General features: G+C 44.4%; 2 protein-coding genes across 3 annotated transcripts in view; one reads left to right on the forward strand and one right to left on the reverse strand.

Moving 5' to 3' along the window:
* Window positions 1-1,099: 1,099 nt before the first annotated feature.
* Window positions 1,100-24,612, reverse strand: SNAP29 (synaptosome associated protein 29). 2 transcript variants are annotated; one of them, XM_060785927.2, is made up of 7 exons: window positions 24,528-24,612; window positions 21,523-21,618; window positions 14,466-14,781; window positions 11,805-12,001; window positions 7,743-7,828; window positions 7,097-7,201; window positions 1,100-4,331 (listed from the first exon to the last, which is right to left on the reverse strand). In XM_060785927.2, the coding sequence occupies exons 3-7, from the start codon at window positions 14,688-14,690 to the stop codon at window positions 4,174-4,176; spliced, it is 771 nt and encodes a 256-aa protein (XP_060641910.2). In that variant the 5' UTR covers window positions 14,691-14,781; window positions 21,523-21,618; window positions 24,528-24,612; the 3' UTR covers window positions 1,100-4,173. The 2 variants fall into 2 exon arrangements, with proteins under 2 accessions (XP_060641910.2, XP_060641909.2); XM_060785926.2 differs by having other exon boundaries at window positions 21,523-21,728; window positions 24,528-24,610.
* Window positions 24,613-24,680: 68 nt separating this feature from the next.
* Window positions 24,681-25,425, forward strand: part of PI4KA (phosphatidylinositol 4-kinase alpha) — a 76,497-nt gene continuing 75,752 nt past the window's right edge. The window contains exon 1 of the mRNA XM_060785924.2: window positions 24,681-24,908. Coding sequence (XP_060641907.1) covers window positions 24,741-24,908 — 168 coding nt within the window. The 5' untranslated portion in view covers window positions 24,681-24,740. The remainder of the gene's footprint in view (window positions 24,909-25,425) is intronic.

Here is a 25,425-nt window from a genome sequence, read left to right on the forward strand (position 1 = left end):
CTCCAAGTTTGCTGTCCTGGCGGTAGGTACGTAGGTGACTATGGAGCCCTATTCTTGACCTGTATGTTCTCCTGCAGTGAGGGCATCGGTTTCCAGGTGGAAGGTGGTCCCGGTCGGGGTTGGCACGTTTCTCTCTTTGCACAGCTCTCTTTTGCCCTCCATTTGTGCCTCTTCAAATTCTACAACACTGCTGGTCACAGTTGACCTCCAGCTAGAGCGCTCAAGGGCCAGGGCTTCCCAGTTCTCGGTGTCTATGCCAGTTTTTAAGGTTGGCTTTGAGCCCATCTTTAAATTTCTTTTCCTGTCCTCCAACAGTCCGTTTTCTGTTCTTGAGTTTGGAGTAGAGCGACTGCTTTGGGAGATGGTGATTGGGCATCTGGACAATGTGGCCGGTCCAGCAGAGTTGATGGCAGAGGACCATCGCTTCAATGCTGGTGGTCTTTGCTTCTTCCAGCATGCTGACATTTGCCTGTCTTCCCAAGAGATTTGCAGGATTTTTCGGAGGCAGAGCTGATGGAATCGTTCCAGGAGTTGCATGTGACGTCTGTAGATAGTCATTTCACAGGCGTATAGAAGGGTTGGGAGGACAATAGCTTTATAAACAAGCACCTTGGTATCCCTACAGATGTCCCCCTCGATGGATTATCACCTTGTCGTGGTGAGGGGGCTTGCATGTTCCAATGAACCTGCGGGTGCAATGACTGGAGTCATGAACTCCCAGGAGTGACCACAGGGGAGGTTCCAGACCAAGCACAATCCAAAGACCCAAAGACCTCAACGGCGGAGCAGGCGGAGGATAACATGGTAGTACATGTTACAACAGCTGTGAAGGCGGAAGAAGGCTGCAACAGATTGAGAAGCCACCGTCGTTGTGGGACCTCACTCTGTGAATATTTTACATACTGCTCTGAATACTAATGGTTGCCATTTGTTAGATTTGGAAATGATTTTTGTAAAACTTCTGCAGGTTCTTGTTTCGTAAGGCCACACTAGTATTTCTTTGCAGAAGTGTGACAAGCTATTTCTGGGAATACAACATCCTTTCTCACACCCTGAGAATCTGTTTTGACTTTCCAACAGCAATGTCAAGAAACAGGAGTCTCTGACCATAAGCACCTTTATTGATCGACTAAAAGCACATCGAATAAAGTGTGACACTACAGCAATACATTTCTCTCTCATTTTTCTAAGTAGAAAGGTTAGCCTTGCAAGTAGAAAAAAGTCAAGATAAAAGTTTAGTTTACAACAAAAGAGAAGAGATGTGGCAACAATTGTCTGCAAAGGTAAAAATGCTTCCATAGCACTGAGAAGAAATACAGTTGGTTTTCAAAGCGAAAACGTCCTCATCAAAGTGAAGTTCCATTTGAACACTCCTCTGTACAACAAAAAAGAGTTACATGCACAAAGTAAACTAGCAATTTGGGACCATGTTTAGGATAGATGCCATCTCCATTACATCTCGTATTCTACGGTGCGTCTTGAAGTCTCGCATACATTCTAGATTGAGTTCATTCCCTGTGAGAATCAAGGCATAAACCCATGGATTTTACATATGCTCTCTAGGATTATTTTCCTTCCCACTTGCAAAATCCTATGACGTCGTGTTTCCTGAATTATGGCTATCTTGACTTCCACCAGGAACACAAGCACTGCTGTTTCCTGGTCTCTTACAAGGCTGAGAAAAAGCAGTTTGTAGCATGAGCTTGCATACTGAAGATCCATTTGTACACCAGCACTGTTAGCATGTCTTTTCAAAGAGCATTTGTTACACTTGGAACAACGTACTTTATTTTGATACAATTGGTTTCCAAATAGAGGTCCTCCTTGATTGCTCTTCAAAGCGACAGTGAAATTAAAACATTAATACACAAACAAATCTTTCAGCAATACCTGAATTCAGATTTTTTTTTACCAAGTCAGTTTCTTCATCACATTTCTTTCTCTCCAACAGATGTCTTAGTGAGACACTAAAGCTACATCATTATTACAAAACAGCCTTGTTTGTCCTTCATGTTTACTTATATTTGCCTTTTGCAACAACTGATGGTTCAAAGTGCCATCTGCCAAAAGGAGGAAAATTATAGGGGAGCCGCACAGAGCATACACAAAATCTTAAAGGGAAATCAATTCCAGAAAAAAGCCCCCAAAAGGAGAAAACCCCTATTTGTATACCCTGATGAGAAGTTGGGATTCAAAATGAGATGAAACAGGAGAAAAGTGAGACATGAGGAGGAAAGCCAGCATCAAAACAATGTACGAAGTGGGGCAAAGGCAAGTTTTATTTTGCAAGCCGTTCCAAAAGGTAATTGCGATGCAAAGAATATCTGTGCAGGTTTCGTAGCCTGTCAATTGAGAAAAGCAACCAAGGCGGCTTCATGTGAGGAGGGGAAGTTTTATTTTTTGCCTTTCCCGCTTGGCAACTACACCATAGTTATCCTCCAACACAAAGAAAACCAAAGTTGTAACACTTGCCAGTCTTTTCCAAAGGTTCTCTCTTTTTCATTTAAGAGAGCCACTCATTGCCAAGACAACAGACAAGCTGAATACGGCAAGAAATTTTCTCCAGGCCCTGCTTGACAACAAAGTTCTTTTTACAGATAATGGGAAGATAGGTGATTGTCTTGCTTGGGAAGTCAAGACTCTAGTTGGCAGTTTTCTAAAACTGAGCTATAAACAAACATACCTGAAATTCCTAAGTCACTGCTATCCTTCAACCATCCAGTAAACATTTCAGACAGGACAGGGAACTGTGGTCCTCCATCAGAAAGACATATTAGACAGCCTTTTGAAGCACAATTCCTAGTGACAAGGCACGTATGTTCCTTACAATTGTGTTGCCACTGAATAAGCCACTTGGTTTTAATCTTTACTATGTGAGAGGTGGATTACGAACTACAACAACAGATTTGATAGAACGGATCCATAGTTGATACCATAGTAGTGATAGATTTCTGCCAAGTTTCTCAGGAATTACGAGGGGAGTCAGAGCCAAAGTCAGCAGAAAGTATACTCTTGTAACTGAAACTCTACCATTCACATTAGTTCTCAGTGACCACTGGCATGTGACAGAGGTAATTATATTAATTACTGCAATTTTCAGTTGTTCTTTATTGCACCGATGATTCACTGTGTGGGTTTAAGAGATGGTATTTGTCACTGAGTGCAGTTTCAAAAACCTTCATATTTGGTAAACACAGAAACAATCACATAGATTCAAAAAGGACAGCGGGTTACACTGTACATAGAGAGCTCTGCTGCAGAATGTACATGCTGAGACTAATTAAGGAGCAGGACGGTGCCCGTTTCAGCAATGACAGACCGATACGATATGCAATCCTAAAGCAGGTGACCTATAATAATTGACCAGCAGGCAGAGTTGTTTCATGTGTGCCCAGACCACAGGGGTGTTTCTAGATGCCAGCTTACACATTGCTTCTGAAATGAAAACCAGAAGCAATTGGCCCTTTGGCATCAGGCAACAGGGAAAGGGTGGCTGTATAAACAAATCTAAAACTGAGCACTCTTGCAACATCCTCATCAAGTCCATTTACAAACAGAAGCAAGCAGACAGTAAACCTCTTTTTAAAATATATAGCAAATCATGCTGGGCCTTACTGCTTATATTGGAAGAGAAAGACTACCAGAACCACCGCTGTCTTCATATAGTTGCTTTGCTTCTGGACCGCAACCTCTGCTTTTGACAGAAGCTTATTGGTCTTCCCAAACTTTAAAAAGCTGACGAAGAAGTAAATGAACAGCTACTCCACAATGCACAGCCTACAGTATTTACCATTTCAGAGTAAGGAATGAGTAACACTTCTCATGAAACAGGCAATGAAGATACACTCATCGTATGGAACGTCTGCCATAACCGAAGGCCAAAGGGCACTGTAAAAGTAGAAGCTCACAGCTTTTGTAGATTTGTACAGAACTGAGACAGTGACTCTGAAATCAGAAGCTCCAACAGGCAGTTCTTAAACTTGCTCTTAAACACATAAAAGGAGGTGGCTTAAATTTCTCTGACTGAATTTAAGGCTATTCAGTTTTAATCACAAAGCAAGACAGTCACACAGGCCATTTTCTTTCTGCTGGTAGTTTCCTAGACAGCAAGACAACAGACAAGCATATCAAATGTGCCAAGTTCAAATATGGGAGTTGAGAATTGGGAGCGCCTTAAAGCTCCTTGATTTTTTTGTCTGTGCTTTTGATATTGATGTCCAGCGTGTCGACTTTGTTGGTGAGGCGATCCAGGATTTCGTCTTGCACCTCAATTTCAGACTGCAAGCCCAGAGCAAGGTTCCTCAGACGGCCCAGACCAGAGGACATCTCATCTGTAAGAGGGCCAAGAACACACAGAGCAATATTAGCAGCAGAAAAATAGTGCCACCTTTTCTGAGAGGAAGTTCACTACAACTCTCGCTCTGCCCATTTCTTGGACTAAGGAACAGTGATGCAGATGGGTGCTCATTTTAATTCCGGAAAGTCCTAAGGCCACCTTCTCCAACCTGATATCCTCCATGCTTTGAAGAACAATGCCCATCAACCCAAGCCAATGTATTTAGTTGGTAGGAAACATGGTAGTTATAGCCCAAAATAGTTGGGAAGCAACCAGTTTAAGACGCTGGGGATCCATTTAACTCAGACTCTCACCTGCAAAGGCTCATGCCACAATCAAATTAAGGTGCTCCAGTATCCTGCTGTGTGAATCAATTGTTCTGAAATTTATTAAGTGTGGAGATCAGTTCCTGATGACAGTAATCTCTGCTGTTTCCAGGCCATTCCCAACTCAGTATCATTGACTTTTATGAAAGCAGCACATTGATTTCACCGTACCCATTTAGTTTTGGATATGAAAATGTGACTTTCAGAGTGTGATGGGACTGGGAGGCACTGTTCTACAGTGACTCCGGTCCTCCCTGGAGGGACGAACCCAGAAGGCGGTGCTGGGAGACTCCTATTTGACTCCATGGCCTGTAGGGTCCCTCAGGGTTCAATTCTGCCCCCCATGCTGTTTAATATTTACATGAAACCACTGGAAGAGATCACCTGGACTTTTGGAGTTCGATGTCAAATTGATGCCAATGACCCCCAACTCTATCACTCCTTCCCACCAAAAGCCAAGGATACCATCCAGCCCCTAAAGTGGTGCCTGTCATCAATGATGGACTGGATGAGGGCTAATAAATTGAAGGTAAATCCAGGCAAAACAGAGGTACTCCTGTCAGTCGGAAGGCGGATCAGGGTGTGGGATTTCAATCTGTGTTGGACGGGGTCGCACTCCCCCTGAAGACCCAGGTTCTCACAGTCTGGGGGTGATCCTGGACTCATAGCTGACTCTGGAACCCCAGGTGTCGGAGGTGGCCACAGTTAAAACTTGTGCGCCAGCTGTACCCGTACCTTGAGACACCAGGCTTGGCTATGGTAGTCCTTGGTTACTTCGCATTTGGACTACTGCAATGCTCTCTACCTGGGGCTGCCTTTGAAGATAGTTCAGAAGCTGCAATTGATGCAGAGATCGGCAACCAGGTTACTAAGCGGAGTGCCGTATCATGAGAGGATGATTCCCATGCTGCAGCAGCTCCACTAGCTGCCGATCTGCTTCTGGACTAAATCCAAAGTGCTCGTCATTAATTATCAAGCCCTAAACAATTCAGGCCCAGAATATTTGCAGAACTGCATATCCGTATACTAACTGGCCTGAGCCTTGCGATCCACGGAGGAGGCCCTGCTCTCGGTCCCACCCCCATCTCAAGCATGGCTGGTGGGAACGAGAGAAGGGGCCTTCTCTGTGATCACTCCCCACCTCTGGAACTCCCTCCCTAAAATATTAAAATCTGCTCTCTTTCTCCTAGACTTTAAAAAATGGCTAAAAACACACTTATGGACTCTGGTGTATGGAGAAGAGGAAGACTAATATGTCCTGACATATATCATCGTTTAGCTACATTAAATGTATTTATTTATTTAAAGCATTTATATTCCGCCCTTCTCCCCCTGTAGGGGATTCAGGGCAGAGCACAACATATATACGGCAAACATTCAATGCCGAGAAATAATACCATAAATATATACAAACATTAAAATCACTTATATCCACTTTAAAATCAGTTGCTTTAAAACCATTTCAGGACACCATTCTATTATTGCCTCATTGCACTGCCCCAATTGGTCCCACAGCTAGGTCTTCACTATCCTTCTGAAGGACAAGAGGGAGGGGGCTGATCTAATATTGCCAGGAAAGGAGTTCCATAACCGGGGGGGTGGGAATCACTGAGAAGGCCCTGTCTCTTGTTCCCGCCAAACGCGTCTGTGATGGTGGTGGGACTGAGAGTAGGGCCTCCCCAGAAGATCTTCGTTTTCTGTCTATACTGGAATCCTGTCTATACTGGAATTGACCTCAGCCTGTCAGATGTTGGAATCCACATCCTACACAAAATAAAGTGTTTTTATATTGTGTAAATGTATATGAAGTGATTATGTCTGATAGGGTTGTTAAGTTTGATGTCTTGGTATATTCTTAATTGGTATTAAGTTTACAGTTAGGCTGTTTCATATTGTTTGATGTCTCGTTTTGATGTAATTTGTTGATATGTTTCTTTGTTGGCATTGAATGCTTGCCATATGTGTTGGAAACCGCCCTGAGTCCCCACAGGGAGATAGGGTGGTCTACAAATAAAGTTGTTGTTGTTGTTACTATTACTATTATATGATTTTGGGAGAAACCACAATCACTAAACTTATGTATTTCTGCTCTGGCTGACAATTTTGCTGAAGAAAACCAATGGAAAATTCCACCCTTCACCCATGATCTGCCAGCAACTTTAGAGGTCCCATTTTGTCACCATGCTGTCTCTATCCCTCCCATTTCCAATGGAGAGGGGGAGAAACAAGCTGAGATTATCAATAACAATGGTCCTAGAGTTCCCATTTCTTTCTGCAGTAGGAGGAAAAAAACGGGGAAATATGCCCATTTCTCCCTGGAAACAAACTCCACACCCCTTCGCCACCTGAGAAATCACCAAGGCTTTATTTGAGGGTGAAACAACTAGAGAGTAAACATGAGGAAGCCCCACTTAGGTAGGCTGTTACAGCTTACCTAAATTGTTATCAACTTGCTGGTGATAAGATTGAAGGTATTGATTCTTGGGGTAGTTATCACGTTGAGATGAAGGAATTGAATTGGTTCCACTGGAACTATAGTCTGGTAAGAAAGAAAGGCAATATTTACCAACCATCAACTTTGGTAGCACCAGGTCTAAATGCCATACAGGACATGCCTCGTGGCAAGCAAATATTACTAAATTATTGAAACCCATAAGTGACAATCATAAACATTTGTTTGTTGTTAGAAGTGAGCAGTGCAATCCTTTCCTTCAAACTTGCCCAATACTACACATACATTTGTAACCTTGGGGCTATTACGGGAAAATGTTACCAGCTAACTGACAAAGCTGGCATCTGTGCAGAACTCCCCTATCTCCAAGGTTCACAGTCAGACCATTTGTCCTTGAAGCCTTCCTTTCTAGATTATGTGGCTTCTTGGATGTTTGAAAGACATCTGAGGGAAGGGGACTTTCAAGTGCTCGATTTTCCTTGGCTGCTCCGAGCACCTTTTTGGATTGCACAGCAAAGTAGAAACCCTTTAGGTAAAATAAATAAATGACCAATGCTCACAACTAAGAGGTGAAAGAGATCCAGTCGAGCCGATTCCAAGAAAGTTCAAGAAGCAAGATGAAACAAACCTGAATGATCCAGCTTCCGCAAATTTGGATGACTCTCCTGGTACTTTGACTCCTGTTCTTTACTGACAGACAATGCTTCTTTTAATCTGGGGAGAAAGAAATAGCTGTGATGCTGAGTGCTGCCTTGCAGCATTTTTTTTATTTACAACTAGTTTAGGTACCTGGTGTTGCCCGGGTTATTCGAATAAGTCATTTTTAGTGCTCTTTGATTGCAGGTGAACTATAAATCCTGGTACCTACAATGGCTATACATCAAGGTGAATTCCCTCCAAACCTCTCCAGTATTTTTCTTTGGTCATGGGGGTTCTGTGTGCCAAATGTGGTCCAGGTCCATTGTCAGTGGGGGTCACAGTGCTCTGACTTGATGCAGGGTGAACTACAACTTCCATCATGTGGAGTCAATCCCCCAAACTCCTTCAATATGTTTGGTTTCTGATTAGTTCTGCTCTGTTTGTTGTGCAGACAGAGTTGAAAAGAGTAGGAAAGGGTTAAGGGAGAGGGAGTGGGCGGGATGATATGTATTCCATACCAATGGAGGGAGTAAGAAACACTGGGATGCCTGTGGTGGAGGAAACACATAAAATCTAGGATGAAATTGTCCCAAATGAAAGCATTCTTTGGGTGGTGGTCCGTATGGTGTTTGTGGAGGACATTGGCAGGGGCTGGGCTATAAGCTGAAATGTCATTGGAGGGAGCACCTTTGGTGGCTCCTCAGCACTGTGGGTTAAAACTGTTTGTGGAAGCAGGAGCCTGCCTGTGGAAGTGGGCACCCCAGCCACACACACATATACATATTTTCACTTTCATTAGATATATAGATAGATTTCTTTCTGCATTACCTCAATATAATTTCCTATTTGGGGAGGCAAAAATGAAGCAGCCAATAGAGTCAATCTCTGCTGAGTTCTTTTCTGCCTCCGAAAGTATCCCATTTACAATTGGAGGCAGAAAAACTTTTTCCAAATTTTCACATCGTTTTGTCTAGTCTTTCCACCTCTAAGGAGACTTTCTGGTTTGTTTGCCTGCTTCTGCAACCAAGAAGTGGCAAATGCTAGTGCACAACAAGCCCCAATTAATCCGAATTCATATCAACCCTGGCTTACAATGTATGAATTTGACTATTGTGACTAAGGTAGGCTTTCCCGAATCAACTGGAAATAAGGTGTTATATTGAAGATGTGGACCGAAGCTTCACTGCAAAACTGGATCTGCACCCCAAATTTCATGCAGATGATTCAATTCCTGTATTTTCTATCAGAAGGGACAGAGAGTTTCATCTATGCTGATGACAGTACCATCACTGCTCAAGCAGGGAGCTTTGAAATGGTTGAAGAGAAGCTCTCTGAAGCTTTAGCTCAGTGGTTCTCAACCTGGGGTCCCCAGATGTTTTTGGCCTTCAACTCCCAGAAATCCTAACAGCTGGTAAACTGTCTGGGATTTCTGAGAGTTGTAGGCCAAAAACATCTGGGGACCCCAGGTTGAGAACCACTGCTTTAGGTGCTCTTACTGCCAATTACAGGGAAAACCAGTTGATTCCTAATAAATCTAAAACACAGACATGTGCTTTCCATCTTACGAATGGACAAGCATCTCAAGCTCTAAGGATTACTTGGGAAGGAATCCCACTGGAGTTGCCTATGGGCTGAGAAAGGCGGTATACAAATACATTAAATAAATCTACATAAATAAAATTGTAATGTTCCTTTGTGGGATTAACATAACTCAAAAACCACTGAGCGAATTGACACGAAATTTGGACACAATACAGCTATCGGGCCGATGAATGACCATCACTCATAAAAACACTGTAAAATACAACAGAAGGAACTTAAAAGGTCAAAAAAAGCAAAAAGACGCTACAGTGCATAGGAAAAACGACTCCCCCGGCAAACAAAACACACAATAGCATGTCCACTCTCTCTTCTGGACTACAGCTCCCAGCATCCCCTAAACCAGGCCCTTTAGGAGAGGAGGATGATCCAAATGCACTGCTTCCAAGCTGCAAGCTTTCTTCTCCTTGGATTTCTTTGAGAGCATCCCAATCCCTGCATATTTCCAATTTCCTATTCCTGGACTGCAACTCCCAGCAATCCCCCAGAAAGATAAGGTAGATAGATAGATAGATAGATAGATAGACAGACAGACATAGATAGGTAGATAGATAGATAGAAAGATTGATCAGGAGGACTGCTGGGAGTTGCAGTGCAAGAATAGGTAGAGAGGGGAGAAAGAGGAAGGGAAAGAAAAGGGGGGAAGGAAGGGAAGAGAAGGGAGAGAATGAAAGAAAAAAGTGAAGAAAAGGAAGGAAAGAGGGAAGGAAGGAAGGAAAGAAAGAGGGAGGGAAGGTTGGCCACAGCAACGCGTGGCGGATACAGCTAGTAAATAAATAAATAATTGCAGCACACCAAAATACCTGGGAATCACTCTGGACCATGCTCTGACTTACAAGAAGCACTGCTTAAATATCAAGCAAAAAGTGTGTGTTACAAATAATATCATACAAAAGCTGACTGGCACAACCTGGGGTAAACAACCAGTGACAGTGAAGACATCTGCCCTTGCACTTGGCCATTCTGCCAAGCGTATGCCCAGTGTGGAACACATCTCACCACACTAAAATAGTGGATGTGGCTCTTAATGAGACATGCCGCATTATCACAGGTTGTCTGCGCCCTACACCGCTGGAGAAATTACACTGTCTAGCCGGTATTGCACCACCTGACATCCGCTGGGAAGTAGCAGCCTGCAATGAAAGGACCAAGGCATTGACATCTCTGACCCATCCTCTGTTCGGATATCACCCAGCAAGCCAACACCTTAAATCAAGAAATAGCTTCCTAAGATCTACAGAAATACTCGCAGGAACCTCAGCAAGCTAGAGTCCAAAAGTGGCAGGCTAAAACCTGGAATCTTAAATCAGTGGCTGATACCAGATGAGAAACTCCCCCCTGGGCACACAGAAGACTGGGCAGCTTGGAATGCACTGAACAGGCTGCGATCTGGCACCATGAGATACAGAGTCAATCTTAAGAAACAGGGCCACCAAGTGGAGTCCACAACATGCGAATGCGAAGAGCAAACCACAGACCACTTACTACAATGAGGTCTGAGCCATGCCAAATGCACAATGGAGGATCTCCTTACAGTGGCACTCCAAGTGGCCAGCTTCTGGTCAAAGGAAATTTAATATAATGCTAAGTTTTTAACTTAGCTTGTGGTTATATATATACTGTATATTCTGGCGTATAAGACTACTTTTTGACTCAAGAACATCTTCTCAAAAGTCGGGGGTCGTCTTATACGCTGGAGTAGCCTTATGCATGGGAATAATCTTATATGCGGGAGTAGTCTTATAAGCCAGGAGTCTTTTTATAGAGCGAGTGCTGAAACTTCCAATCTGGACTGGAGAATCTGTGGTTGCTGCATATTGTGGGGGGAGCTCAAAAATGGCAGTGGCTGCGTCCCTGACGCATGCAGCAACTGTATGAAAGCATTAAGGGCAACACTGTACAAGTACGGTAGAAGAAAATCGATTCATCAGAATTCGTGGACTTAATGCGGTCCCGATGGTGAGGTGAAGGGGCGCCTCACCAGGAAGGTGTAAGTGAAGGGAGCAAGCTGCAGGCACCCGGGGCGCCCGAGGTACGGAAAAAAGAGAAAGAGTGGCTCTGGGCCCAGAAAAACACAACTCTTTTACCTGTCTGGCCCACCCTTGTATCCTATTACCGTACCTCCTCCTCTGCCTCTCAGATCTCACTCCTGAAAACTGCAGTGAAGCGGTACAGGTGTGCATGTGCGAGATCTGAGAGGCAGAGAAGGAGGTACGGTAATAGGAAAATTACCATATAGAAATCAAATCTGATGCTTTTAAAAATTTTATTTGGTGTGCGTTGGAAGAGGGGTAGTCTTATATGGCAAGTATATCCCAAACTCTATATTTTAACTGGAAAAGTTGGGGGTCGTCTTATATGCCCAGTCGTTTTATATGCTGGAATATACGGTAACTGTATTCTCAATTTGCTTCTGACATGATAAATAAATATCATCTACTGAGTTGCTTACTTGTTGCTTGCTTGGTGCTCAGAGGCCCCATTTTCGTCAGGCTTTATCTCTTGCGGCTTGGCCTTGAAATAATTTACAAAGCCACCAAACACACTCTTGATGCTGTTGATATGCCTCTGGCTTGTCTTTAAGTCTTGATCCATCTTGTCCACCATTCGTTCGGTGCGCTTCAGTACCTCACCCTGCCGGGTAAGCTCCTAAAGGGGAAATTTAAAAAAAGAAAAGGACTGAAGAAAAGGGATGTGAGTGCTTGACTTACTGAAGAATTGCTTTCCAAGAATTGCATTGAAAGTGACTATTTTCCTCATTTCTTTAGTATGTTGCAAAGGAGAGTTGGAGGGCCAAGGGAGAGGTGTACTAACTGGTTCACCTTTGCATTTCTACAGCATTCCTCTATTGAATCCCAGGTGCTCATTCCAAAAGGGACCGTTTTTTAAAAAATGCTTATGAAATATTTCACAGATCAGGCTTAGAGTTACATGGGTAAGAAAAAGGACACAGTGCCTTACACCAAATTACCTCCTCTGTGATCAAATATTACTTATGATAAGGCATGTTTCTGATATCAAGGAATGGAAACATTCTTTGGGGGTTGAACTTGAGCCTTCAGGACACAATTCAGTTTAGTTCAAATCTGAGCTGCAATTGCGGCTTTTCAAATTTGCAGGAATACAACCCTCTGCAGTCATATCTAGAGGAAAAGCAAATTCCTTTGCATTGTACTGGAAATACTACCTGGGTCTGTATATATTCTTAAGATTAATATATTATTTCGCAAGGTGCTGAAAACATGGCAGGCTTTTTGGAAATGATTATGACATCTGCTAATCCAAGGATCAAACAATGTAATATTGACACTGGCACTTTAATAGTTGAATTTGGGTTGTGGCTGGGATGTTGTACTATTCATTTTAATGCCAATTAGTAGTATGTTTTATTGATTTTAATTGAGATTGGTTTTTTTATTTTTGTAATGTGCTGTTTTTATGTGAGCTAATATTGTCTAATACGTTGATGTGATTTTACCTGTATTTAATATGTTTATGGCACTTGTATGTGCTTCTGTAAGCCACCTCAAGTCCTTTTTGGGAGATGGTGGCGGGGTATAAATTATTATTATTATTATTATTAGGTGATAGGTGTCCATTTTGACTGATTTGTATGAGCTGTAAGGCAGAACAGGGTATAGGATTACAGTCTATGCTGGAGGGGTCACACTCTCCCTGAAAACGCAGGGTTGCAGTCTGGGGGTGATCCTGGAACCTCAAGTGTCAGCGGTGGCCAGGAGCGCCTTTGCACTGTTAAAACTGGTGCACCAGCTCAGCTCGTACCTTGAGATGCCTGACTTGGTCATAGCAGTCCACGCCTTAGTCACATCCCTACTACTGCAATACTCTCTACATGGGGCTGCCTTTGAAGATAGTTCAGAAGCTACAGTAGTTCAGAAATCAGCAGCCAGGTTACTAACTGTGGCTCCATATAGGGAGAGAACCACTCCCATGTTGCGGCAGCTCTGCTGGCTGCCGGTCTGCTTCCAGGCTAAATACAACGTACTGGTCGTTACCTATAAATCCCCAAACAGTTTGGGTTCAGGCAACTTGTCCAACCGCATTTCCCTATACAGACCACTTTGTGCACTGTGGTCAGCAGAGGAAGTCCTGCTCTCGGTCCCATCCCTGTCACAAGAGAGGTGGGTGGGAATGAGAGAGGGGGCCTTCTCTGTGATCGTTCCCTGTCTCTGGAACTCCCTCCCTAAAGAAATAAAAAATGACTCCCACCCTCCTCTCCTTCAAAAAACTTCTAAAAACATACTTATGCACTTTAGCGTACCGAGAGGAGGAGGACTACATACCCTAAACCAACTTCATTGGAATGCGGGCTAACTTACCTGTATTCTATGGTCGCTATAGTACATTTTAAAGCACAAGTAAGATAGGCTCTTTTATGTATTTTAATCGTTTAATCTTTCAGGGTATATGTATTTAATGTCAATTATGTTACTAGTGTGATTATGTTTCATTTGAGCATTTGTATTTTTCTTTTATTTTAATGTTAATTCCTCTCTTTGTTATAAGTTTACCAATGTCATTTTATATTATTTTGAATTATTTTGATGTGTTTGAATATGATTATGACATTGAATGTTTGCCATTTTGAATGTAAACTGCCCTGAGTGCCCTTGGCAGAGAGAGCAGTCTATAAATAAATAAATAAATAATTTAATGGCTCCTTACACTTTGTCATACCACAGGTCCCTCTTGACTGGTGCTTGTAATGATTTCAGATCAAAAGTCTCCTCTAGCTGATTCTGGGAATTAAAACTGGGACCCTCCATGTCGCCTTTGTTTATGGAGTACACCTGAACATTCCTATCAACATGCTTTGAAGGCCACGGCCAATATTTCCATTCTTCCCAAACAAATATACATATCCATGGTTGAGCAGGAGAAAAAAGCAGGGTTTCCTTAGGCAAGGAATACTCAATAGTGGTCCTGCCAGGTCCTTCCTCTGAAATAGCGCTAATGGTACCTGGCATGTGTTGGTGATCTATCCAAGTATCAACCAGAGCCGACTATACCTAGTTTCCACAATCAGGATCTGGTGCCTTCTGGCTATCTAGGCAAGAAATACACATCCATACATATTAGGAGTCTTGCTTACCTCGGAGGTGGCCACTCCGATATGTTCTGACTCATAGATGAGACCGAGTGAGCGGTTAGTGCTGTCAACTGTGGCCTGAGAGCGCCTCAAGACCTCTTGCTGGAGATAGCTCTGTCTGTCGGGGGCTCCCCTGGGGGGTTCATTGCTTTCGTTCCACTTTACGGGCTTTAGATCTTCGTCCTCGTCTTCATCAAAGGGATTGTAGCTTTTCGTATAGGCTGACATGACTGCCACTCCAAATGTGGGTCCACTAAGATCCTTCAGACTCAGATCAACACCTTCCTATCAGAGGCAGGCAGTAATCATCTGAAAAACTCTGAGGGGGGGGGGGGGAGAGCAATTTCTCAGCAAAATTTAGGCAGAAGTTCCAGTGATTCACTGGAATGCATACTCACACAGCACCATAACAAATGATTGTCAATGACCACTTCCTGGCAGAGCCCCAAATCACTAGAAGATACATTTTGTTCTGCCTTTCTTTCAATTGTCAAGTGACACTCTTCAGTGGAGACAAAAAGAAAAACAGTTTATCTTTGTTCTAAAATGGAAAGACACTCCATAACATCCTTGCCTTCCTCGGTACATGACTTGGCTGATCCGCTTTAGTCCCATCTGTGGGAATGTTTTTCTGCCCTCCCAGAATGTAAGAAGCATTGTAAGGACTTCAGCTGCAGGCCTGGTATGTGAAGAGGTTCAGATCATTGGTGGCTCTTTCATAGCACCCACATCAGCTGCCTAAGGCGTTCTTCTCACTTTCCTTAAAGATAAAGCTAACCCGTCCTGATCTTTTGGTATATATTACCATGGCTAAGATAGACCTGTATCTCAGCTTTCTGTTTAAATGGGCCAGAACTCAGAGAGGTCATGCTTCACATTCTTTTTCCACTTGGGTTTCATTTAAGCCATTAGAAACCCTTAAGGGAGTGTTTCTCAGCCTTCCTAAGGCCACGACCCCTTAATACAGTTCCTCATGTTGTGACCCCCCAACCATAACATTATTTTTGTTGCTACTTCATAACTGTAATTTTGCTATTATAAATCGTAATGTAGTATTTTCACTCACTGGACCAAATTTGGCACAAATACCCAATACGCCCAAATCAGAGTACTGGTGGTGTGGGGGTGGGGATTGATTTTGTCATTTGGGAGTTGTAGTTGCTGGGATGTATAGTTCACTTATAACCAAAGAGCATTCTGAACTCCACCAATGATGGAACTGAGCCAAACCTGGCACAAAGAACTACCATGACCAACAGAAAATATTGGAAGTGTTTGGTGAACATTACCTTGAGTTTTGGAGTTGTAGTTCACCTACATCCAGAGATGGATCTGGACCAAGCTTGGCACGAATACTCAATATGCCCAAATGTGAACACTGGTGGAGTTTGGGGAAAACAGATCTGGACATTTGGGAGTTGTAGTTATCAGGATTTATAGTTCACCTACAATCAAAGAGCATTCTGAATCCCACCAACGATAGAAATGGGCCAAACTTCCCACACAACCGCCATACCTTGAAGGGACTAGCTGGTGCGAATCTCCCCTCCAGCCTTGCATGCTCTTCCTCGCAGACACATGCACACCACGCTGTCATGCAACAAGCATGCCTGCTCTTCCCTCCCCCGTTTGGAGTCTCAGAAACAACCCTCCCCTTGGCTGAGAGGCTGGCCAATCACAGCGAGGAGAACTTTTGGTGGGGGAATCCACCGCCTGTTTCCAAAAAGGAAGAGAAGGACAGGCAGAGAGATCATTAGCCTTCTATGCCAAAGGGGTTCCTAAGACCATCAGAGATATGTTTTCTGGTGGTCTTTGGTGACCCCTCTGCAACTCCCTCACAACTCTCCCAGGGGTCCTGATCCTCAGGTTGAGATATGCTGCCTTAAGGCATACTGAACTAACAGCTGTTCCAGAATCCCTTAGAGCAGTGGTTCAACCTGTGGGTCCCCAGGTGTTTTGGCCTACAACTCCCAGAAACCCTAGTCAGTTTACCAGCTGTTAGAATTTCTGGGAGTTGAATGCCAAAACATCTGGGGACCCACAGGTTGAGAAGCACTGCCTTAGAGAGAAGGGAAATGGCTGTTTCTTCTAGCCATGCTATCAACGTTCTATTTTCACTCACCTTCCAGTTCATTTATTTACCTTCTGCCCATATGTGACCCTTATTTCCTTTTACTCAGTTGTTATGTGCTTTCTGTCAGCTCTGACATACGGCAACTCTGTCCCAGGGTTTTTTTGGCAAAGGCTTCCACTCTTCTTTGCCTTCCTCTGAGGCTGAGAGAGAATGACTTGCCCAAGGTCCCCAAATGCTTACCAAGGCTGGGTAAGGCTTCCAAACCTTGTGTCCTAGAGTCCCAGGCCAGCACTCAAAGCAATGCTTGATCAGCACAAGTTATAAATGTCAAAGTGATGACAAAGTGATGCATCTCCACTCTCAAATCAATCCAATTTGACAACCCTTTAACTCTCATGGCCCAATCCTGTGGAATCCTAGGAGTTGTAGTTTTACAAAGTCTTTAGCCTTCTCTGTCAAAGGGTGCCAGTGCCTGACCAAACTACAATTCCTACGGTTGAACTAGGGTAATTAAAGTGGTGTCAAACTGCATTAATTTGACAGTGTAGAAGCATCCCAAGGCATACTGTGCATATGTCTCTCTGAACTACCACTAAGTTAGATGCCAGTTTTAGACCTAGACCGAGATCCCATGATACATGATCCTCAGCAAGCGCCATTAACTTGGTGGAGCAATGTGTGGCCAATCAAAACCCGTGAGATTACAACTCCCATGACTACTCAAGCCAGGGCTGATGGGAGCTGTAGTCCTCCAAGCACTTGGAGTACCATAGGATCCCTACCCTAGTGCTAGGATGCAATAACATCAGAGTCAGATCATGATTTATATGCCACTGTTTCTTCAAAAGCAACGACGAGATGACAAAAAATAGATGTATTTTACACTCATTTATGTGCATTAAACTTAAAAGCACAACATGGTCTGAGTAATACATCCATATGCTGGTTTACTCAAAAGTAATCCTCACAAAGACAAATAGTACAATGTCTTCTTCATTTAGTATTACCATTTAGTATCTCATTCCCAGTAGAGCAGTGCTTCTCAACCTGTGGGTCCCCAGATGTTTTGGCCTTCAACTCCAGAAATCCTAACAGTTGGTAAACTGGCTGGGATTTCCAGGAATTGCACACCAACCTGTGGGGCCCACAGGTTGAGAACCACTGCAGTAGAGAATCATATTTGTTTATTCATTAATCATATTTATTATATGGTGGCCCACGCTCTTGTTACATTGAGAATAGACTACTGCAACGCGCTCTACATAGGGTTGCCTTTGAAGACTTTTCGGAAGCTCCAAGTGGTCCAACAGGTGGCAGCCAGATTTCTCACCAGAGCAAGGTACAGGGAGCACACAAATCCTCTGCTACGTCAACTCCACTGGCTGCCGGTCTGCTACTGAGCACAATTCAAAGTGCTGGCTTTAGCTTATAAAGTCTAAATGGTTCCATCCCAGTTTACCTGTCGAACATATCTCCTTCTTTGAGCCAGATAGGGGGTTAAGATCGTCTGGGGAGCCCTGCTCTAAGTCCCACCTCCTTCTCAGGTGTGGTTGGTGGGAACGAGAGACAAGAGCCTTCACAGTGGTGGCCCCTCGGTTATGGAACTCACTTCCTAATAAAATTAGATCAGCCCCCTCCCTCTTGACCTTCAGCAAAAGGCTAAAGATGTGGATGTGGGCTCAAGTGTTCAGTTAGTAACCCACTAGAGAACTATGGAATAGTGCAATGACAATTTGGAATGGACATGGACTATGATTTCGGATAATATGATTTTAAATAGTGTTTTAAAGTTTGATATCTGGTTTTAATTATCGTTTTAATATATCTGTTTATTTTACCATATCTATATAAATAAAAATGTAATGTTCGTCTGTGAGATTAACAGAACTCAAAAACCAATGGGCCAATTGACACCAAATTTGGACAGCATACACCTAACAACCCAATGTATGTCCTTCACTCAAAAAAAATTGATTTTGTCATTTGGGAGTTGTACTTGCTGGGATTTATAGTTCACGTACAATCAAAGAGCATTCTGAACTCCACCAATTAAGGCATTGAACTAAACGTGGCTCACAGGACTCCAATGACCAACAGAAAACACTAGAAGGGTTTGGTGGGCATTGACCTTGAGTTTGGGAGTTGTAGTTCACCAACATCCAGAGAGCACTGTGGACTCAAACAATGATAGATCTGGACCAAACTTGGCACAAATGGAGTTTGGGGGAAACAGACCTTGGCATTTGGGATTTATAGTTACTGGGATTTATAGTTCACCTACAATCAAAGAGCATTCTGAATCCCACAAACAACTGAACTGGGGCAAACTTCCCACACAGAACCCCCATGATCAACAGAAAATACTTAAGGCCATCCAGTCCAACTCTCTTCACCAGGGCAAGAAAATGAAATCAGAACCCTCCTGACTGGGAGCCATCCAGCCATAGATATAGATAGATAGATAGATAGATAGATATGATTCACACACAGAGAGAGATATAGTATCATAGATTTGAAAGGGACCCCTAAAGAAGGACTATGATATGTTGCATATTCCTGAGCAGGCAAACCAGACACTCTCCACATCAACACTGACAAAGAAACAAGAAATACTGTTTACCCACAAGCATAAAGAAATTACATATATTAGAAACCAATGCTTTCTCATTACTGTATTTTCCAGATCACCATACTGGGCCACAGCAACGCGTGGCCCGGGACAGCTACACACACACATACATGGCATTGAATCATTGCCTATACAAGTAAGCCGCCTTGAGTTCCTTATGGGGTTGAAAAAGGTGGGGTATAAATAGGGTAAATAAATACATAAATAAATATTCTGTATCTGAATGACCTAGAATCATAGAGTTGGAAGAGACCTCGTGGGCCATTCAGTCCAACCCCATTCTGCCAATAAGCAGGAAAATCACATTCAAAGCACCCCTGACAGATGGCCATCCAGCCTCTGTTTAAAAGCTTCCAAAAAAGAGCCTCCACCACACTCCGGGGCAGAGAGTTCCACTGCTGAACAGCTCTCACAGTCCGGAAGTTCTTCCTAATGTTCAGATGGAATCTCCTTTCTATGGCCTAAGCATCAATAAAGTACTAATCTAATCTGAAATGACAGGAAGGCTAACTTGCAGCGAGTTGTGCGAACTGTGTGTTATTTCAACTGACGAGTCCCCGAAATAATAGTAATTGTTAAAATGATTTTAGAATCTGTATGTATGTAATTCTTATAAGATAGTTTATTGTGACATGTGTTTGTTGTTTGTACTGTTTTTTAAATGTTGTGAGCTGCTTTGGGTCCCATTCAGGGAGAAAAGTGGGATATAAATAAATAAATAAATAAATAAATAAAAAACCTAATTCATAGGCTTCCCTCTCTTTCTGAGGGGATGCAGGATAGTTTACACAAAAAAGGGCAAACATTCAATGCCCATAAGCAAATACAAACACCTCAGAATAATGCAAAATAATACAAAATAACCGTAAATTGTAGACAATCGCAACTCTGTCACTCCAGTTTGAGGGACCGCAAACAAAAATGTCACCCCAGACAAAGAAGAAGCTGCCTAATAAATGCCCTCATCTCTTCACAAGGAAGCTGTAAAGAAGAGGATGTGAGAAACCAGTCTGGCATTCTTGTGATTCATACTTGGCAGGTGAAGTAGATATTTTAGGTAACGTTAGACATAGGTTAAACTGCTGAGCTGCTGAACTTGCTGACCGAAAGGTTGGCAGTTCGAATCTGGGGAGTGGAATGAGCTTCTGCTGTTAGGCCCAGCTTCTGCCAACCTAGCAGTTCGAAAACATGCAAATGTGAGTAGATCAATAGGTACAGCTTCTGCGGGAAGGTAACAGCACTCCATGCACTCATACTGGCCACATGACCTTGGAGGCATCTACGGACAATGCCGGCTCTTTGGCATAGAAATTAGATGAGCATCAACCTCCAGAGTTGGACTCAACTAGACTTAATGTCAGGGGAAACCTTTAATAGACATGGATTAAATGACACTCTTTTAGACTCTTTGGGCCTGTTTGTTTCAGTCAAAATGAACTCTCAAAAGCAGACTATTCCTTCATCAACTTACCAGGCCTCTAAACCCCCAGTCCCATTTGGGAGAAACCCCCATCATACAGTGTACACCTGGATTGTCAAACCATAAACACAAACATTCAGAAATGTTACTTATTTGGATTCCCAGCCAAGACGATCAAACTGAACCGCCAAATCCCAAGCCCAAAACAGTGATTCCTGAATGGTTTGGACTTCATCTCCCAGAATGCCTCAGCTTCCTTTGCAAATGATTACAGAGTCTGGGAGCTGAAGTTCCCAAACCTAAAGGGTCAGAGTTTGGGTTTCTTAGTGTCACCCTAAAGGCCAGCTTCCCAGCCTCGAGTTCTCCAGATGCTTTAGACTTCCAACTCCCAGAAGCCTCTGTTGTCTGGGCCAAGGGTTGGGGATTCTGGGAGATGAAGTCCCCAAACCTAGAGGGCCAGAGTTTGGGATTCTCGCAGTGGTTCTCAACCTGGGGTCCCCAGATGTTTTTGGCCTACAACTCCCAGAAATCCCAGCCAGTTTACCAGCTGTTAGGATTTCTGGGAGTTGAAGGCCAAAAACATCTGGGGACCCCAGGTTGAGAACCACTAAACACTAGAGCTCTCCAGATGCTTTAGACTTCAACTCCCAGAAGCTTCCGCTGCCTGGGCCAATGATCAGGGATTCTGGGAGATGAAGTTGTCAAGCCCAGAAAGTCAGTTGGGAAACCGCAGGGCTAAAGGAACAAAAGGTTAGGTCTGAAAAGCTGGCTGAATCCTTGAGGATGAAAGTCAGGGAAAAGAACTCTGTCCCTGCCCTTGAACAACAGAAGGAAATCTAAATATAGAAGTATTGTTTTTTAAATGCCAGTAAATATTGGAGTTTGGGGTGTTTTCGGAAACCGAAACCGTCCTCCATGTTTTTTCTCCGCCACTTACCCGCTGCTGTTGCCACCTCGATGAAGCTCTTCTTCTTTCCCTTCTGGCTTCCCGTCCAGAGCGGAGGGCAGGGCTGCCTCTTGGGCGAAACCATTTCTAAACCGAAAAGGGGGGAGGAGCCAATTGGACGCGGTTGGAAGGCACCAACAACGTCCATTTGCGGGGGGACGACGACGACGAAATACCAGTTTTATCATTTCCGTTTGCTGGATGGGAGAAATTAAACCCTATTTAGCTCATTCAATGCGGGATTTTGTATAGAGCGCTTTGAGTGTTTTCAAAGAAGGCCCTACAAGGGCTGATACACATGGTTGCGTCTAGGGAAGGGGGAGGAGGAGCCACAGGGGGCGTGGTCATTTGATCACGCGGTGGGCGGGGCATCTTTAGCAGCTGAGTCTTCCAGAGGATATTATTTATTTATTTATTAACTTTATTTGTACCCTGCTAACATCTCCCGAAGGCTGACAAAGGCCAAGGCCCTCAATAAAACAACAGCATAACAAATGCAACAATCAAACTCATAAAGCAAACCAATAAAGATTAAAGCAATAACAGTAAAGCATGAAAACAATACATCATGACACATTTAAAACTAAGGGCGGGGCCAAATGTAATAAATAAAATTAAAAGTGCTGGACATGACAGGTGAAATGTAAGGATTTTAGGGTAGGTGCGATGTGCAGGCAATCTTAAATCTCTAATAAAGTGCGTTTGGGACATGATACTGGGAGTTTCCTATTCTGGAAAGGCACACTGGAACAGCCAGGTCTTCAAGCTCTTCCTAAAGACTGCCAGCGTTGGGGGTTGTCTGATGTCCTTGGGGAGAGAGTTCCAGAGTTGGAGGGGCTACCACAGAGAAGGACCTGTCCCTCGTCCCTACCAAACATGCTTGCGAAGCAGGTGGGATCGTGAGCAGGGCCTCTCCAGATGAACGGAGGGATCGTGTGGGTTCATATACAGAGATGCGGTCACGCAGGTCATGCAGGTAGGCGGGATAAGCTACAGATACCAGTTGTTGGCTGTGGTTACTGTAGGGCACTTCCACACAACCCTATATCCCAGAATATCAAGGCAGAAAATCTGAGTACGGACTCAGATAACCCATTTCAAAGCAGATATTGTGGGATTTTCAGCCTTGATATTCTGGGATATAGCGATGTGTGGAAGGGCCCGCAATAGATTGCAATTCAATAGCAGATTCTGGCTGGATCTACACTGCTATATAATCAATATTATCAAAGCAGATAGTCCAAATTATCTGCTTTGAATTGGATTATATGATGCTCCTTCTACACTGCCATATAAAATCCAGATTATCTGCTTTGAACTGGATTGTATGGCAGTACAGAAGGAACCTCATATAATCCAGTTCAAAGAAGATAATGTGGATGACCTGCTTTGATAATCTGTATTATATGTGTTGTTGTTCATTCATTCAGTTGCTTCCGACTCTTCATGACCTCATGGACCAGCCCATGTCAGAGCTCCCTGTCAGCCATCACCACCCCCAACTCCTTCAAGATCAAGCCAGTCATTTCAAGGATGCCATTCATTCATCTTGTCCTTGGTCGGCCCCTCTTCCTTTTTCCTTCCATTTTCCCCAGCATCATTGTCTTCTCTAATCTTTCCTGTCTTCTCATGATGTGGCCAAAATACTTCATCTTGGCCGCTAATATCCTTCCCTCCAATGAGAGTTGGGCTTTCCTTCCACACAGCCACATAAACCAAAATAACCCACAATATCCACTTCGAACTGGATTATCTGAGTACACACTGACATATATCCCAGTTCAAAGCAGATAATGTGGGATTTTATTCAGTTGTGTGGAAGGGTCCTGAAAACTCAGGGCTTGAGTTTTTGTCCCAACTGTGGGCCTCTCTCGCCATTTGACCCCAACTCCCAGAATCCCCAGTAGAACTGATGGGACTTCAATAACACTTATAATAACATTGCACTGTTCCTATATCCCAGGATCTGATCCCAGATTATCTTCTTATCCCAGATTATCTGGCAGTGGAGATGAAGGGCCCTTCCACACAGCCCTATATCCCAAAATGTCAAGACAGAAAATCCCACATTATCTGAGTGTCGACTCTGGTAGCCCAGTTCAAAGCTGATATTGTGGGATTTTCTGCCTTGATATTCTGGGATATATGGCTGTGTGGAATGGTCCCCAGAACACCAAGGCAGAAAATTCCTCATTATCTGCTTTGAACTAGAATATATGGCAGTGTGGACCCAGGGCTGTTCCACAAAGCCATATAACCCAGAATATTAAGGCAGAAAATCCCACAACAGGGGTCTTCAAACTAAGGCCCAGGGGCCGGATACAGCCCTCCAAGGTCATTTACCATTTTTGCATTACAAATAAGATATGTGCAGTGTGCATAGGAATTCATTCATATATTTTTTTTCAAATTATAATCTGGCCCTCCAACAATTTGAGGGACTGTGACCTGGCCCTCTGTTTAAAAAGTTTGTGGATCCCTGTCCCACAATATCTGCTTTGAACAGGGATATCTGAGTCCATACTGCCATATATTCCAGTTCAAAGTGGATAATGTGGGATTTTATTCAGCTGTCTTGAAGGGGTCTGGGTTATCTGAGGGCCCTTCCACACAGCCCTATATCCCACAATATCTGCTTTGAACTGGAATATACGGCAGTGTGGACTCAGTTAACCCACTTCAAAACAGACATTGTGGGATTTCCTGCCTTGATATTCTGGGCTGTAGGGCTGTGTGGAAGGCTCCTGACTGAGGGCCCTTCCACACAGCCCTGTATCCCTGAATATCAAGGCAGGAAATCCCATATTATCTGAGTGTCGACTCTGGTAGCCCAGTTCAAAGCTGATCTTGTGGGATTTTCAGCCTTGATATTCTGGGATATAGGGCTGTGTGGAAGGGCCCTCAGTCCACACTGCCATATATCCCAGTTCAAAGCAGAATATGTGGGATTTTATTCAGTTGTGTGGAAAGGGCCCGAGAAGCAGGTGCTTCCCTACCTTCGAGGCCTCTCTCGGACTCCAACTCCCAGAATTCCCGGCCGGTGGCGGCGCGGGCCGGGCTTTCGGGGAGTTGAAGTCCCTGCCGGAAAGGTCTCCAAATCTCGCGAGAGGCGGGCGTGTTGGCGGCCAAGGGGGCGGGGCCGGGCGCGCGGGGGCGGAGGCGGACCTCGTCCAGCGGCGCCTCGGCTGGGCTCGGCTCTCCCGCCCAAGATGTCGGCGCTGGCTGTGGCCACGGCTGCGGCCGCGACGGCGGCGGCGGTGACGGCGGCCCGCTCGGAGAAGCCCAGCAGCCCGGGGGCCTCGCGGGGCTTCTACTTCAACACGGTACTGGCGCTGGCCCGCTCCCTGGCCGTCCAGAGACCCGCGCCGCTCGAGAAGGTGAGGGGAAGCCGCCCGCCCGCCCGCCCGCGGAGGCGTTGGACAGGTGGCACCTGCGCGGGATTGGCCCTCGCTCAGGCAAGGCCGCCAAGGCTGGCCCTTGGGACAGTCCGCCCAAGAAACGCCTCCCCCCCCCCCCGCCCTCGCCTTCCCACAGGCTGCGTTCAGGTGCAGAGGGATGCAGACTTGGCAGCTCCCGTTTGACAAGGCCTTCCGCCTGCTTTGGCGCCTCACCAAACTGCACATCCCAGCACTCCCCCGCCTTGACAGTTCCAGTGGTGTCCAACTGCATTCATTCGACGGCACAACCGCCAAGGCTCAATGCTGTGGGATCCAGGGAGTTGTCGTTTCACCCTGGCTTTGGCCTTTGCTGTCAAAGATTTCAAGTGCCTCACCAAACTACAACTCTTGAGGCATGGCAGTTCAAGTGGGCCCCATCTGCATGCAGACCTCCTTTCACTGCCCTGGAACCCTAGGATGTGTCGTTTGGCGAAGCTCCAGCTCTTTTTGACAGAGG

This window comes from Anolis sagrei, chromosome X, assembly GCF_037176765.1.
Source record: "Anolis sagrei isolate rAnoSag1 chromosome X, rAnoSag1.mat, whole genome shotgun sequence".
Taxonomy (NCBI): Eukaryota; Metazoa; Chordata; class Lepidosauria; order Squamata; family Dactyloidae; genus Anolis; species Anolis sagrei.